Source organism: Vidua macroura, chromosome 3, assembly GCF_024509145.1.
Source record: "Vidua macroura isolate BioBank_ID:100142 chromosome 3, ASM2450914v1, whole genome shotgun sequence".
In the NCBI taxonomy this organism is placed as follows: Eukaryota; Metazoa; Chordata; class Aves; order Passeriformes; family Viduidae; genus Vidua; species Vidua macroura.
Window position 1 is genome coordinate 22,782,359 of NC_071573.1, and position 15,842 is coordinate 22,798,200.

At 42.1% G+C, this 15,842-nt stretch overlaps 1 protein-coding gene and 1 long non-coding RNA gene across 6 annotated transcripts in view; one reads left to right on the forward strand and one right to left on the reverse strand.

Moving 5' to 3' along the window:
• Nucleotides 1-11,029, reverse strand: part of MARK1 (microtubule affinity regulating kinase 1) — a 56,435-nt gene extending 45,406 nt beyond the window's left edge. For all 5 annotated transcript variants that reach the window (XM_053973361.1, XM_053973363.1, XM_053973360.1 and 2 more), the window contains exon 1: nucleotides 10,850-11,029. In XM_053973361.1, coding sequence (XP_053829336.1) covers nucleotides 10,850-10,900 — 51 coding nt within the window. In that variant the 5' untranslated portion in view covers nucleotides 10,901-11,029. The remainder of the gene's footprint in view (nucleotides 1-10,849) is intronic.
• Nucleotides 11,030-11,099: 70 nt separating this feature from the next.
• LOC128804982 (uncharacterized) lies at nucleotides 11,100-14,778 on the forward strand. Its single transcript, XR_008436234.1, has 2 exons — nucleotides 11,100-11,155; nucleotides 13,630-14,778. It is a non-coding gene; the product is annotated as an uncharacterized LOC128804982 (long non-coding RNA).
• The last annotated feature ends 1,064 nt before the right edge of the window (nucleotides 14,779-15,842 follow it).

Consider the following 15,842-nt stretch of genomic DNA (forward strand, 5'->3'; position numbering starts at 1 on the left):
ATAGAGGAGTCCACTTTGTCTCTTCTACACTACTCCAGAGAGCTTGACACCTCTCACTTGAAAGTAATTCTATTGAAACGTAATGTTACACACCACTAGGAAATTAATTTAATGAGCAATGGGGAAAAAGCTTGTACACAATACCAAAATACAAAGATTTACAAAAGGTCACACAAAAAAACCTAATAATAACAATAGTAACAATAGCAGCAGTAATAATAATGTTATTGTCTACTTTTTAGGAAACATCAAACTTGACTTTTATATGAATGTTTTACTTCTGCAATCACTGGATGAGCAAGAATACCTTTCTTAAAAAGGACCTTTAAATGCAATTTTATCAGTCTACTTTGCACAGGCTGTGGGATTAGATTTCCCTTAGCCTGACTACAAACACTGCTGGAGGCATACATTCTCTGATAATAATTATGTCTGCCACTGACTAATTCCAGCATCTATATTAGCTCAATCCTCATTGCTCATACCAGGTTTGAGGATAAGATTTCACTGGACTCTGCAGTAGATGGAGCAAGAGTTACACTGTGAAGGGCTTTCATAAATTTTCTTTGTTCATGTGCATCTTATGTGTATCACTGGAAGAAAGAAGTCTAAAAAGCAGCCAGCCTCTTTCATTTAATATCAAATAAAGAAAAACAAAATGGAAAAGCTATTATACTAGGTATGTCTGCTAAAGACTACTCAGAACAGTATTATTAATATTTTCTGTATCAATTTCATTGTATTGAATGATTAAAAATACTATTCCTTTGGGAGTCTGATCTTAAGGAAAAAATCTGCTCTTGAGGAAAAAAATACTATTTTAGTCCTCCAACAAGTAAAGACATTCTTTGATTTTTTTTAACCACCAGTAGATTGTCTTTACTATAATGGCAGGGGGAAGAAAATCAGATTACTGTTGGAAAAAAATTACTAAATAAAACCCCAAATGCTTTAAAGAATTATATTACCTCAAATCAATAATATTATCTGGAACGAGATATGAGTAAATACATTACACATGTAATCCATTTGTGGAAAACAACCATATCCTCTCTAAGAGTTCAGTGTAGCATTTCACAGACTAAGGTAATTTCCATGGCAAAAAACAAGACTCCTCTTAACACATAAGATTCTCTGAATTTCTGAGCTATGCCTCTACTTATTTTAAGTGAAGACAAACATCTAAGAAGTGGAAAGATACTTGCATATGACTGAAGCCAAGCATGCACTCTCAAAAGGAATTTCAGATATTTACTGTTTAAGCACAAGTAATTTACACTGCTGCTACACAGCCTGCAGTACACCCTACCCTCCCCTTCTCCAGCTCTGCAACTCTCACCCATTAAAAATTCCTCACATATCTGAGTGTATAGAGAAAATCTCTTAGAGAACATGATAAAATTGTATGTACTGTCTAAGCAACCACTATGAAGCTTTGGTTACTCTCTGCTGTTATCTGAGAGAAGAAAGCCGAGCCCAGTAACTTTACTGGAGTGGAGGGAAGGAAAGGTAGAATGAGGAAAATATGGTCTAACTGATGAATATTTCAAGCAGTAATAATCACTGTTGCTAAGATTTGAAAGAGCCCCCAACACAGAAACAGGTCTTCCCAGTCCACCAACAGCAACAAATTTTTTCACTCCCTTTAGCTTTACAATTCAGATTATTCCCACATTAAAATGCTCCTTGGGATTCATACAGAACGGTATTACTTGAAGGATAAACAGGCACTACAACTACATGGCTTTTATAAAGCTTTGCATTGGGTTTGCTTATGTCATTAAATGAGCAAAACTGGAAAAGGTCCCAGAAAGAGTGAGAAGCATAAGGAAGCTGGCAATGAGTATGCCAAGCTCCAACACAAAAGCACGTTAGTAAGCAAAATGGGGGAGAAAACAAGGGGGGTGGGGGGAGCCAGAATGAAAGATTATAGCAAATTGCAGGGCTTTAACAGCCAGCAAATTAATCAACAGAGTCAATCAGAATCTTGGAAAGACAGATATTGGACATGTAAGGATAAAGCTGATGTGATGGCAGGTTATAAGACTAGCACCAGGTTTAAAATTAAATTGCTCACATTTTTGAGGGACTAAATAAGAGAAATTATCTGTGTGACAACCTTAAGATTAGAAATAAATGGCCTTGTCCCTTCTGAAAAAAAAATGGGCTGCTTGAAGACAAGTAAAAGATGTTTTACTTTATTTTTCTATTACTTTCTTCTTGAGCATTGGGCTAAGATGAAAAAGATAAGAACCAACAGTGGGGAAGGGAGGAATCCAGGAGCTTCCAGGAGAGCTTAAAATAGTACTCTACCCCAGTGACTAAGGCTGAGCCTCTGCTTACAAGGAGGTGTGTGTTCTACTGCACCATGAGTGAGGCCCTCCTACAGAAGCAGAGCAGAGGCCCTACAGGTTTTACCACAAGTCTCACCTTAGGCAAGAGCCTTTCCAGCAAGCCCTGCTACTATCCAAATCTTATCTATTTTCTTCAACCACATCTGTCTAATGAAAGATATCACTTCTCTCTAACAACCCTGCCTAATTCTGTGTCTGCTTGAGATTTTAAAAGTTACCACGCACTACTTTATTTCATAATACAAAAGCAATTAGACTTTGTCACCAGTAATATTATCATTATCTGCTTTTGTAAAAGATTGCCATGGGCTATCCAGTAACTCTGTATGTTCAGCTACATGAACACTGATGTTCCACACAAGTGCTTTCATCAGAGGTGAAGTTCTGTCTTATTATTCAACATATCACAACCGTGTATGTTTAAAATACAGTTTTGCAACTCAGCTGGACAAGACTCATTATGTTTGATCACTTGAAATACATATTAACTTTGGACATCATTCTCTGCTTTGATTAATATTCAGTTACTTTTGTGAATTCCACAGGTGTTTAAACAAAAACCAGGATAATTATTCTGCTTCTTCCCAGCACATCAGTAGGGTCACAGTGAACAAGGCAGAGGCTGCTCTGAAGTCACAAACCTGATTCATGGTGACCTCAATAAAACTCCATTACATGTAACAACCCTTACCTCAGAAATCATTATGGCTGTGATACACATATCAGTGTGTGGCCATTCAATGCTCCTTCAGGTTGGGTATACATCTGGGACATATAAACAATTACTTTGGCTAAAGCTTACTCTAAGAGTCCTTCTGAGATACTGACAGGCTTTTGAAGAAGCCAAGTGTGAAGAAAAAGAACTCTTTTCTTCACTACACATTGTCTTGCTGTATTTTATATTTAGGTTTCTATAACAAATCATACACTTTTATAAAACACTGCTAACTGAAATAGTTTGCACACAAAGGGACAGAAGCCATTTGTACTGAGCACTTAAATCTTGAATAGCCATGAAGGGTTCTCTATGAATGTCATCTTAATTGTAAGGTACATTGATGCCAACCACACAAGGGGAGTACAGACCACGTCTCATTTTGACATCACAGCCTATACCTAAGGCATCTCACAAGCATAGGAACAGCAAGATAAAAAACGGAAAATTACTTTTTCCTGAAACCATATGCAACAGCAGAAGAGGAGAGCTTGAAAACCCACAAACACATTCATTCCTGAATGACAAGACAGACTGCTTTCCACAAGGATCTAAGCAATGTGAAGTGACTGCTCATCAGCTGTCCTGATAAGATGGAGAATAGTAGAATAACGTAATGTTCTTTCACTCTACAGAGATGCTAAACAAACCTGTGCTTTTGGGTTTCACAGAAGTACAACTATTGATCAATCATTAGACACACTAAGTTGTGGAAGTGCTCCATGAGCATGTATGGCTCCTTGCTTTTAAGGTTAACTGCAGCCCAGCTGAATTTAACTGCATAAGCACCCTACTACAACTATGAATATGTGTCTCTCAGCAGAAGTTGCCGTTTTCTGTGAAAGCACACAAAAAGACATCCCTGAAAAAAATGCTTATGTTAAAAAAAGAAAACAAAAACCCCCAACAAACCAAACCCCACCACCAAAACCAACCAACCAAACTTTTTTTCAACTGCCATCTCAGGTCAAAAAGAAGCAGGATTATGACAAGCACAGTGTGTGGTTTCAGATGCTTTTGCCTTCAACTATTTTCCTACAATAGCAACAGCATGATTGGTCACTACTTAGGAAATAAAAGTTGAAACAGTCACAGGGAAATGTACTTTATAAACAACAGCCATCTTATCATCTTGGAATTTTTAACCTTAGATTCACTAGGATGTTCACCAAAACAATCTAAGCTGAATCATCACACACAGCTATGAAGTCTCAAACTGACCTTGAGATCTCAACAAGCCTTTGATTTTGCTATTTTACTAAGTTATTCACAAAAAACAAAGATGATTCATTCTTACGTGAAACACAACTGGCCCAATTTAAAGCTTGGTTTAGCACTGAGCACAGAGAACACACCAAAGAACAGCTAATTGACAATGTGAAAGAAGTAGAGAAATGCTAACAATTAACCAGGCTTGGTAGCTGATGTGGAGAAAGACCTTTTTATTAAAACTCAGATTGATTTGCATTATATTCATTACACTGAACAATGTGAATGTTTCAATGAAACGTTCCTGTTTTCATAGTCAACTGTGCAAAACATTTCTTCCTAATTTACCACTATCTAGAGCAGAGTAAACCTTCAAGAATCAAGACCCAGAAAAAAAAATTGTGAAATCCTTACAAAATTTTTTTGCCTATTCTGAAATTCCAGAAAGATTAAAAAAACACTACAACAAATCCAACCACAAAAAGCAAGCATTGTGTTTCCAACAACAACAACAAAATAGATGGTGTCATGACCACAACATAAATAAGCTAAATTTGAAACTTGTCACTGTCTGCAGCAGCTTACAAGTAGTATGTTTAACCTGGAGGGCAGCACAGACTGTAAACATGTATTTTAAAATAAAGGACAGGCTGAAGTTACTAAAAGATAAAATCTGAAAAGAAGTGATAAAATGCTTTCTCTCGGAAATTGCAACATATGAAAAGTTTGCTCAAACTCTCAAGTTGTGAGTAGGACAATCTGTAAGAAACCCGTCTTAGGGCTTCAGTTGCACTATAGTTTTCTAGCTCCACATTAATTGTAAAATCATCTCCTTCTTACAGGATAGTTTCTTAATTAATATGCTCTACCGGAACACTGTTTAAGGTTCTCTCAAGCATCAGTAAGATAGTACAGTCAGGTCTATCTAAATTCTGAGAACAAGAAGAAAAACTCCACAAGTACAACAACAAATCACTGATTGAGAATGTAATTTTAGAGAAATCACAGTATCTGCACTTAAAAATTAAGTGACTACTTTTTCTATGTTTAAATTACTGATAACAATTAAAAGTTGGAGAAGATTCCTCTGCTGAGCAACTGCAATTGTGATGGTAGAAACTTAACACATTTATAGTAGAAACATTAGTTTGGAAATGTAATCAGGTGTCATGAGGGAAAAAATCCTGCCTTTACTGATGATTGAAACATTTAAAATGCAGAGATAAAAAAAATTAAAATCTCTCTTTATATAAACAGTAAGTCCATAGGATCAGAAATATACAATAGAAAAGACCCCACTGGTCAGTTTTCTCAGAACATATTCTCCTTGTTCTAGTTCAGTGTTTAAGTCCACTGACCATGTAAGTACAGTTTTCAGAACATCAACCACAAACAATCCAACTTTGTGTTTACCTATGAACCTCAAAACCCCATGAAGTATGAAATGAAACTAGTTCTACAAGCAAACTGCATTAACTCTTTCTGAACCTTAACACTGTACACTCATTTGTGATGCTTAGAAAGAACACCGAACCATGAACATTTTCAGTGCTTAGTACCAAAATATTCCTCTTTACATAAAGAGGAATTGTGTATTGCCTGTCCCATTATTCTCTCTGATCCACACAGAAACTTAACTTCAAAATGAGGCTTGCTCTCTCCATGCATAGTGCTCTAGCTCAGCATGTGTTTTCCCTCCACAACATAGGAGCTCAGTCCAGATGTGAAGCAAAATAACAACAAGAAAAAGTCAGCATAGAGAAAACAAACCGTCAAAACAAGATTAGGAGCACATACCCTCTTCTTACCATTTCAACAAACACAGAACCTAATGGTGTATTTATGATCAAGGAAAATAAACTTGCAAGGAAAAAACTCAGGCATTCTTCACTTTGCTCAAGTCCATCTCCTGTGGATAAGAAAGATACAGCTGTACTCTTGAACCCATAAGGCTTGGAAATTAGGCCATTCTTCTGCTTAAGGCCCTGAAGGAAAGAATTCTTGTCAGCTACTTTCTCCCACGCCCCCTCTGTCCAAATCAAAACCATGTGTTCTTATTGTGCAAAAGAAAATCCAGAAGGAAAAAAAAAGAAATTAAACATGGTATAATCATTATCATCCCAACTTGACCATTTCATTCTATCCTCTTATCTCTTGCCCTGTTCAACTTCTTTCCTCTTTAAAATGCAGCTGTCTCGTAGAAGGGCATCCTTAACCACACCCACTTGAGCTGGCACCTGACATGTCACCGTCCCATAGCTAACCCACAAATGGGTGTAAATGTGTCAAAGTTATAATTATTTGTATGATAATGAAGCAAATCATATGGTCATAGGTCACTGCTTTATCCTTCTTAAAACTTCCCCTGCCACGACATTTCAATCATTCTCATATAGCACTGGCTAGGTAAGACAAACCACAATTCCCACATTCCTCCTCAACTCTGGCGAGAATTATCATCCAGCACTCCTGCCTTGTTCATTTCTTCTTCCACTGTAAACATGTCAGATTGCTCCACCAGAAATAAACAACTTTGAGGTATTTGAAAAATACAAAACAAAATAATACCCTAAAACTTAGCTACATAGGTGAAACCACAGCACAAGTAAACAGCATTACCTTCACAAATAATAGCAATACCTTCAAAAGATTAAATTACACTTACTATAGAAAAAAAAAAGTATTCTTATGCGAGACTAAAAGTATCCTTATGTCAGAAAAAGCAAACTATTTTCAGCGTTCTCATTCTTACTAACTTAAAGTACTATACAGCAAGTAGTATAGAGCCAACTGTTGAATCTCTGAGTCTTTTCTTACACAGAGCTCCCTAAAAAATCTAAGAGAATATATTACCTATGTATTTCTTCTCTTTTGCCTTAATTCAGGAAAACCATTCCTCAATTTAATGACACAATACAAGGCAACATGTTATGAAGGGAAAAACATAAAAGCTCCTCTTTCCTCAATTAATACCAACTCAATGAAAACAGAAGAGATACTCTAGTTCAAAACTTTTGATTCCTGTTCTTCTCTTTTTCCATCAACAGCAGAAATGGGAAGCTCAGCTCACCCAAACTAACCGCAAGCGCAATTGCTTGAATGCCGTGATACACTACCTGTCAGAGTCTACAAAAAATGTATGAAGAGGAGGCTGTAAATAGCTACATGTACAAAATCAAAACACAGGGAAAATTATAATTTTGAATACTGCTCTTACCTCTCACTTGAAAAAATAAATCCAGTAACACACATGAAAATACAGTACTGCCTCCACCCATTAATTTCCCCAAGATTCCAAATAAACTGTTAGTAAGAATAAGTATTTGATCATCATCATCAACTATTTTGCCTCCTTAAACACAGCTTTCATGAATGAGAAATAACATTTCCAGTGAAAAGTATTTACAGACATATGCTAGGGAAGCTAAGCATAGCACTGGGAGATGTCAGGAATAGCAAAAAGGCAAAGAAAAGAAAAAGAGTGTGAAGCTCCACAGGGCAGACCTATCAGTTACACACACACTGATGCTTCCCAGGCCCTGGCTCCCTCCACCTGTTGTCTGTCTCTTGCTGCCGGTTCCTGTTCTTTTCACTCCAGCTTTCTGATAAGACTTTATCAAGTGATATACTGTCTGATCTTATCCTATCTAAAATATTTTCAAAGGGCACTGTGGGACAAAAGGCACAAAGCATTATGGAAACAAGCAAGCTTTTCACCCATCCCATCAGGAACTCCTGTAATTCCTGAAGGAATGTATATTCTTATAATAGGTGCTATACCAAATATTATAATTTCTTTTTTCAAATGATAACACAAATGTTTGCACACTCACTGAGGAAAGCACACATAAAAATTTTATTTGTTTTCTATTTCAAAGTACTGAAAGCAGCTGCCAAGAGACAGGGGGTGATGGTGGCAGGGTAGCTCCCCATGATTTCATGCAACAACCTCACCCCATGTGCAGAGCACAGCTGGACACACACGTAGGGTTGTACTCAGAAGCATCAATCAACTCTCTCCAGACACAGAGCTCTAGTCAGTCCCTTGGGAGTCACACAATGGAGCAACACTGCGAGATGGCCACGCACACCAGGCAGAAGAAAAGAGCCTCTCCTGAAGATCACCATGAGCTGCTCAGGAGAGCTTTGCTAATATACATACTGGAGAACTGGAAATATGCACTACAAAGATGGACTTTTTTTACCAGCTCCTTAATTCCTCACTCTTCCCAATTACTTCTCCCTTTAGTTACAACTTCTCACCACCTCAGTTACTCAGAGCTTACTAGCTCGACTTTGTCCATCATGAGCCACCAGCATAAACAGTTCCCCAGTCCATTAGAGTTTATTAGCAGAAGGAAGCACATTAAAAGTAATTTAAGAGTCTCACCTCACCCTCACAGAATCCATTTTAAATCAAGGAATGCTGCTGATCAGGAAGTCAGCAATGGACCACCACCTACTCCTCCTCCATCCTACATTTGCCGCTTTAGCCAAAACTCTGACGTAAGAGACACCACGGGTGGCCAGGATGGCTCCTGAGGCTGCCCAACAGGCAGAGCTTGAGGTCCCTGCTCCAAAATCCTGCAGACTAATGACAGCACTGGAGTAACTCTGTGCAGACTGGGGAACTTACAACTGCACAGATCTTTGGTGCTTATCTGGCTAGATTATATTCATTAGTATAAGGTCTCAGACTTACACCAAGGTTTTCAGAAGCAAATGTGCAATTTTAAGTATTCTGATACCCTGTAAAAACCTAGGTGTTTCAGAATGCTCAATGCACTCTCTGAAATTACAATAATAAAAAACTAACACTTAGTATTCCTTAGGTGTCAAAACTGAGCACTCACAAATAACAAAATATTTTCTAAATTAATGACCAACACTTTGAAGTTTTCATTCCATAAAAGATTATGATATTTGAAAATATTTCCATTTGCCTTGTGTAAATTTTGCAAGTCTTATGGACTGTATTACCAGATATATACATAAATATTTCTTATCCTTTCCTGTCATCTATCTCTCATCTACATTCCTATACACATTTGAAATAGAGACTCATGAGTAACATGTATCACACAAACCTGGACTTTATCATTTAATTGAATCAAAATTTTCATCCCAAGGACTTGCTTTTGTTCTTACAAACACAGAACTCATCAGTCCATGAAGAGTAAGGACAGACCAAACACATCTATTTGCATTAACTAGTAGTAAGTCTGATATTGCTGTATCAATTAAACTTTCACTGAGTGACTGATACTAAAAGCTCATTATAATAATTCACCACACTGGGGTTTCACTTCTCTAGCTATATTATGTTTTTCTGTTACCTTTGTCTTCCAAATAATCTTCTTACACTCACTTTTCATTTCATATCAGTCAGTAATCTATTCAGGAGGCACTACAGCTAGAGTTTGTACAGTAACAAACCTTAGGAGCTCCTGCTTCTAGCCAGAATGTCTATAGAATAGATTGATGCACTACAAACAATCATCTTCTTCAACCCATTTCAACCCACTAGGCCATATTCCTTCATTTCTTACCAATCACTTTCCACACAAATAGAAGCTGGCTACGACTGCATGTGTCATATTTCTTACTACTCCTTTTCCCCCCTCCTTCTGCCACTCCCCCAGAGGCAATTAAGTATACATATTGCAAACAATAGTGCTTTTAACACTGGTCCCCTCATCCAAGAGGAAAATTTCACAACTCCCACATTACCACCTATGTAAATAATCACCACTGATGGACAGGACCAGACAAGGTCCAGCATTCCTCAGGTACACCGTCCATCGATAGCCAAGACTGATTATTTTCTATGGAAGACCACCACAGCAGAGAACACCACTCCATCGAGTCCGGGTGGAGCAGAGGAGACCGAAAAGATGTTTAAAGGGAGCACAAAGGAAGATACAATGAACTCGGGAAGAACCAAGGACAGGATCACAGCCTCTCTCAGAGGCAACACAAAGCAAAGCAGAGGAAGGGATACAACACCAGGGACCGTCTTGGAGGTGCAAACCGAACAAAGAGCAAGTACCGCTGAACCCCAAAAGGTGAGGCAAGGCCAAGTGCCAGGCTGTCAGACAGCCCACAAGTGGATATCCCAAGGCAGGCGCGGAGGTGCCGTGTGTGGGGGCCGCCCTAAGGCGGGGCACCCCGGCTGCCGCCCGCAGGGGCGACAGGCCTCTCGCCGGCGGGGGCTCGCAGCCAGCAGCCCGACAGCCGAGGACATATAAGGGCAGCCCAGCCCGGCCCGGCCCGGCCCGGCTCGGCCCAACAGCGCTGGAAAGGGCTGCGGGAGGGCTCCCCGCGGGAGGCCCGGGGCCGCGGGCAGGCTGGGGCGACGTGGAGCGCGGCGGGTCGGACCCGCCCCGGCAGCGCCGCATGGAGGAACCAGGGGCTCGGGCAGGCGGCGGTGCCGGCCCGGCGCTCGGCACGGCCGCGGCCCGTCCGCCCCTGGGGCACTTGGCCTGGGCGGGACGACGGGCCGGGCCGCCACCGGGTATCGGGGAGGGGCGGAGGAGGCACGGAGGGAGGGGGGTCCCGGCGCGGCACTCACGTTCTCCGTGTCCCGCTCATTGACGGTGGGCAGCGGCGTGCGGGTGGACATCGTGCGGGCCGCGGCGGTGCCGCGCCCGGCGCTTCGAGGGGAGAGGCCGCTCCTAGGCCTCGGCGGAGCCCGCCGGCCGCCCCCGCCGGCAGCCGGGCGCACACGGCGGGACGCGGGGCCTCCTGCCCGCTACGCCCCCGGCGCCATCGCCTCGCCCGACCGCCTGGCTGCCCCTCCGCCCGCCTCGCTGCCGCCGGGCTCCGCGCAGCTCGGCCGCCGGGCTCCTCCTCCTTCCCCGCCCTCCTGCCCGCTCAGGTGAGCGACCGGCAGCGCAGGGGGGCCGCGACACCGCCTCGCAGCATCCGGCGGCGGCACCAACTCCGCCTCGCTCCCCTCCCCGCTTCTCCCCCCGTCCTCCTCCTCTGCCTCCTCCCTCTGCCCGGCCCCGCCCCGCCGCAGGAAGCGCCGGGCGGTGCGGGCGGGCGCGGCAAGCGCGGGCGGGCGGGCCCTGCTGTGGCGCCAGCGCCGCGGTGTCCGCGGCTCCGTCAAGGGCCCAGCCTGGGTGGGGGCCGGGCGGAAGCGCGCCCTGGGCCCGGGGCTGAAGTGAAGTGGGATCTCATAGTCAGTAAGAGGCAGGAGTGATCTCTTCTCTGTGGTGACCAGTAACAGAACCCGAGAGAATGGCCTGGAGCTCAGTTCAGGGGAGGTTTAGGTTGGAGATGAGGAAACGGTTCGTCACCCAGAGGTGGCTGGGCACTGGAACGGGCTCCCCACGGAAGTGGGCACAGCACCAGCCTGAGAAAGTTAAAAAGCTTTAGGACAACGTTTTCAGACACAAGGCATGATTCTTAGGACTGTCGTGTGCAGAGCCAGGAGTGGGACTCGATGGTCCTTGTGGGTCCCTTCCATCTCGGTAGTGCCTGTGCTGCTGTGGGACAGGTGTGATGCTCCGCCGAGGAGAGGGCTGTCGCAGTGCCCCGGGGCCAGGGCCCGCCGAGGTACCGGGCGTGTCCCTCAGCCTGGCAGGGTGGAGAGGCCTCAGAGAAAGCCAGCGCGGCTCGGCGAGTCCGTGGCCTGGGGAGCCCCAAACCCCCTGCGTGTGTGCTGTGGGACAGAGCCCTTGGGGTGCTGGGGCCGCTGATGTCGGCTAGTGGGTTGCCAGCAGCTCTCCCTCCTTGGCTCTACGTTGTCTCTGGTAACCAGGAGCCTGAGGAAGGGCAGTGGGGCATCCCTTCTGCCTCTTGCACAGCTTCAAGTCTGCAATTCATGGGTTCTCTGGAGGTTTTTAAACCCTGTGTCAGCGCCAGAGCGTCTGTGTAAATCAGACCGTTTATTTGTGCACCCCAGCCAGCCCGCCAGCCTCCTTTACCCACTTGAAGCTGAAATGAGATCAACAAGACTGTGCAGCGCATCCCTCTGCTCATGTCTGACCAGCTCACAGTCCTTGAACACTTAACCAATGACCTCATGGGCTTAAAATTAGAACCATACATGCATTTTTGTCTTTGAGAAGTTGGAAAACCAGCCAAACCCTTCACCAAATTCTAAAAATAATCTGCAAAAAATGCAAGAACCCCCCCCAACTTCCCCTGCACCAGAAGCAAAACAGTGGGTCCGAATTTCCATTGCAATATTTTGATAGATTTGTGTAGCTGAGGCTGTAAACATCTTCATGAATTCTGTAAACACAATCCTTGTTCTGGAAAAGCTTCCTTAGGAAAACACTTGGGAAGGCACTTCACGAGTTGTGTATCTATCTTCAGGAAGCTCTTATGTGCTCATGAAAGAGCATTGACTGTTATACATTACTTATAAATAACACATATATATGCATCTGTATGTATAGGAGTAAGTGTATGTTTAATTCTGGCTATAGTAATTCTGGTGTCATTCAAGAGGTACCCCCAGCTCCTCAGCACTGCTCAGCCCACAGTGGAGTTTTCCACATATTTGGGAAAACAGCTGATGCAGGCGCAGGCAGAGAACATCCCCATGCTGTAGGAGCAGTGTAACTGGACTTGCTCTTTGCGCATTCAGCATCCTGTTGCTCTGAGCATGCATGATTTGACAGTCTGGAAACGAGAGAAGTTCCCAGCACATCCTCAGACCAAAACCTCCCAAACCCTGGCAAGGGCTTCTGTGAATTCCTAGCTGTCTCCTCACATAGCTGGAGCTACCAACTGCAAAGGAAATTTCAGGGTCCTTCATTTTACTGGGAATGAAATAATCCAAGATTGGGTTTATTTGAGGTAAGCAGCCATGGTCTAGCTGGCATGCCAAAACAAGTTTGTTGACAAACTGGATATTAACCCAGTTTAGTTGCTTAGCTCATCAAAATGGACTCACTTTTATCCCAAGTAAGAACAAGACTGTGTCTAGGGCTCTGTGTGGGGCCCGACTCTGCAATCCTTACTTGGTCAAAACTCCCACTGGTGCAAGCCCGTCCTGGTATGGATTTGTGTATACACCTGTGGTCGGGGAAGAAATAAGTGTAAGCTCCAATGTCTTCTAAATGTGTTTAATAGCACCACTAACTAAGGCAAAGCTTAGAGAGACTTCCTGCCTTACAATTTGAATAAGTTTTGGTCAGTATTTCATAGCAAAATTTCATCAGAAATTAAAAGTGTAATAATGTAGTAATTCTTGTTATCTGAAGATCTGCTTTGCAGTTGTTTTTGCCATGGTTGTTACTGTTGTCATCTTCTTTGATGTTACCAAGGTCAGTCATTCATTTAATAGCTCTGTTTAATTTTGTTGTGTTATTACTACACGCTTCATGTTTCCCCCAGGTGGGAAAATGCAGGGACAATGACTGAAGAGCTGCATGGAAGAGAAGGTGACCACAGAGATGGTCCTGTCATAACTCAGTCACTCTCCAAAGAGACAAAGCAGAAGAAAGGCAGTGGTCTGAGCACAAAAATAGCCTGGAAGGAGAAAGCTTCACACTCTCTGAGACCTGCAACTAAAATATGCCAAAAGTTATTGCTGCTTCAAGTAGCATTAAGTCCTGCTTGGTGCCCAGCAGGAGCTATGTAGATTTAGTGAGTGGCTTCAACTTTGGCACTGAAAATGTGGATATTCCACCACCTTACCAGGACCCAAATCCCATCCACTACTCTAGTAGTGATTTCAGACACTGGCTTGAATGAAACCTTTTCCCACGATTTTCAAATTCAGTTCTCAACAGCAAAGGGGTGAGAGGTTCAGAAATAACATGAGAACAGGTGACCACTGAGATGTGAATAAAACGGAGCAAACTCATGCTCTTTATTGCCTTTCATTACACCAGGACATCTAGTGTAGTGTGGAAAACTAAATTAAAGACCTGGCAAATATGAAAGAGTAAAATACCTCCAGCTGCATGCAGTGAAGCTTCAATAGCATTAGGGAGTCCTGAGGTCATTACAAACTGCAGGTACAGGGCTCCGTGGATTGTTTACTTTCATGAGGGACACAGGAAAAAAAATTACATGTACCCTGAATATATGTAGACTTTGTAAATATGTTAATAGTTACAATCAAGGTTCTCATTTTGCTGTAAGAATCATTAGGCAGTACAATCTTAGTGGGAAGTTAAGTAACTTATAATTTGTTTTAATACTTTAAACCTGCAAACAAATGAGGGGTTTTTTTTAATAGCAAGCTATACCTTTTGGGAGTACTCTCATCATGTATGTGCAAAATAACTCCCAAAAATGTTTAAAGACATTTAACAGGCCAGAATTTGTCTCAAAGTCAGTTGTACTGAAATTTAGTAGCTAAGTTTGTGTCTTCACTTTTTCTGGGTAACTGAAGGTTTTTATTGTTTCTATGCCATTACAAAAAACTGCCCTACAAATATCCATGTAAGAACTTTATATGAAAATGTTAAATAAAAGAAGCATTTGTCACTGATTTGCCTGGACATCTGGGAGAAGGATAATAAAATCACAGTACAACTTTGTAGTTTCAGAAATTTCTTGCACATCCCCAAGGCCTCTAAAATGGTATCAGAAAATCTACTCCAGAGAAGAGAGAATTACTTCTTAAACATATGGGTTGACAGTGGTCTGAAGAAACTTGTAAGGGCAGTTGCTCTGTCCCTGGGCATGTCTCTGATGGCCTAAAAAACCAGAAGGGTCTTGTAAACTGGTCCCACTATGTTAAAGATCTCTGTGCTGTCTCTTAATAATCATAGCTAAAAATAGCTAGTTTTGATTGTTTCCTTCAGCTTTGATATCTCATCTTTCTTTTGATGCCCCCAGTCTCTTCAGCCATACAGCCAACATCTTCCCACATCTGAAGAGTTTCAAAAGGAAACTAGCAAGCCACCATAGCACTGAGGTAGAACCACAATGAAACCTAGGGCAATGGCAACTCTGTGAATTTCACCTCTTGTTTTCTTTTGCTGCAGCATTTTTGACTGTTGTGGCTTTTAGTAGTGGTTTCAAACTTACTTTTAAAATAAGTTTTTTTTTCTTTCCCCTTTTTTTTTTTTTTTGTAGCTTGAATTTTGATTAGTATCTTGGCAGAGGAGGTAAGGCTTGAATAATTTTCATGTATCAGCACTGGCAACAACTCTTTTGTTATTCATTTTTTGGGAAACATTAACATTCTTAGAAAAGACTATCAGAGAGTAATAATGAAAACCATGTAGTATGTTGGAAGTATCTGTAATGAATATGCAATATCTTGGCATTCCTTTTATCTGAAAATATTTATTTGTTATGAAAGCATGTTAAAGAGTAAAAGAACCATTTAAATCTTCGTGATTCCTATCATAGTTGTATCTGAGCTATCAAATAAATCATAATGCACCTCTACATTTGAGCTGGGAAGCTTCCTGAGCTGTTGTGAAGCTGTAGATCTGTGGAGCAGAGGGTCTAAATGGTGTGTCCAGGAGCAGAGAGAAAGCTAGGGAACAAAGGAGACAGCAGACTTGCTAGAAGTAGTCCTCGGGGAACCTCTGGATACAGTTTTAAACCCAGCTTTAGATAATCCCAGGAGATGGGACAGGATGGCA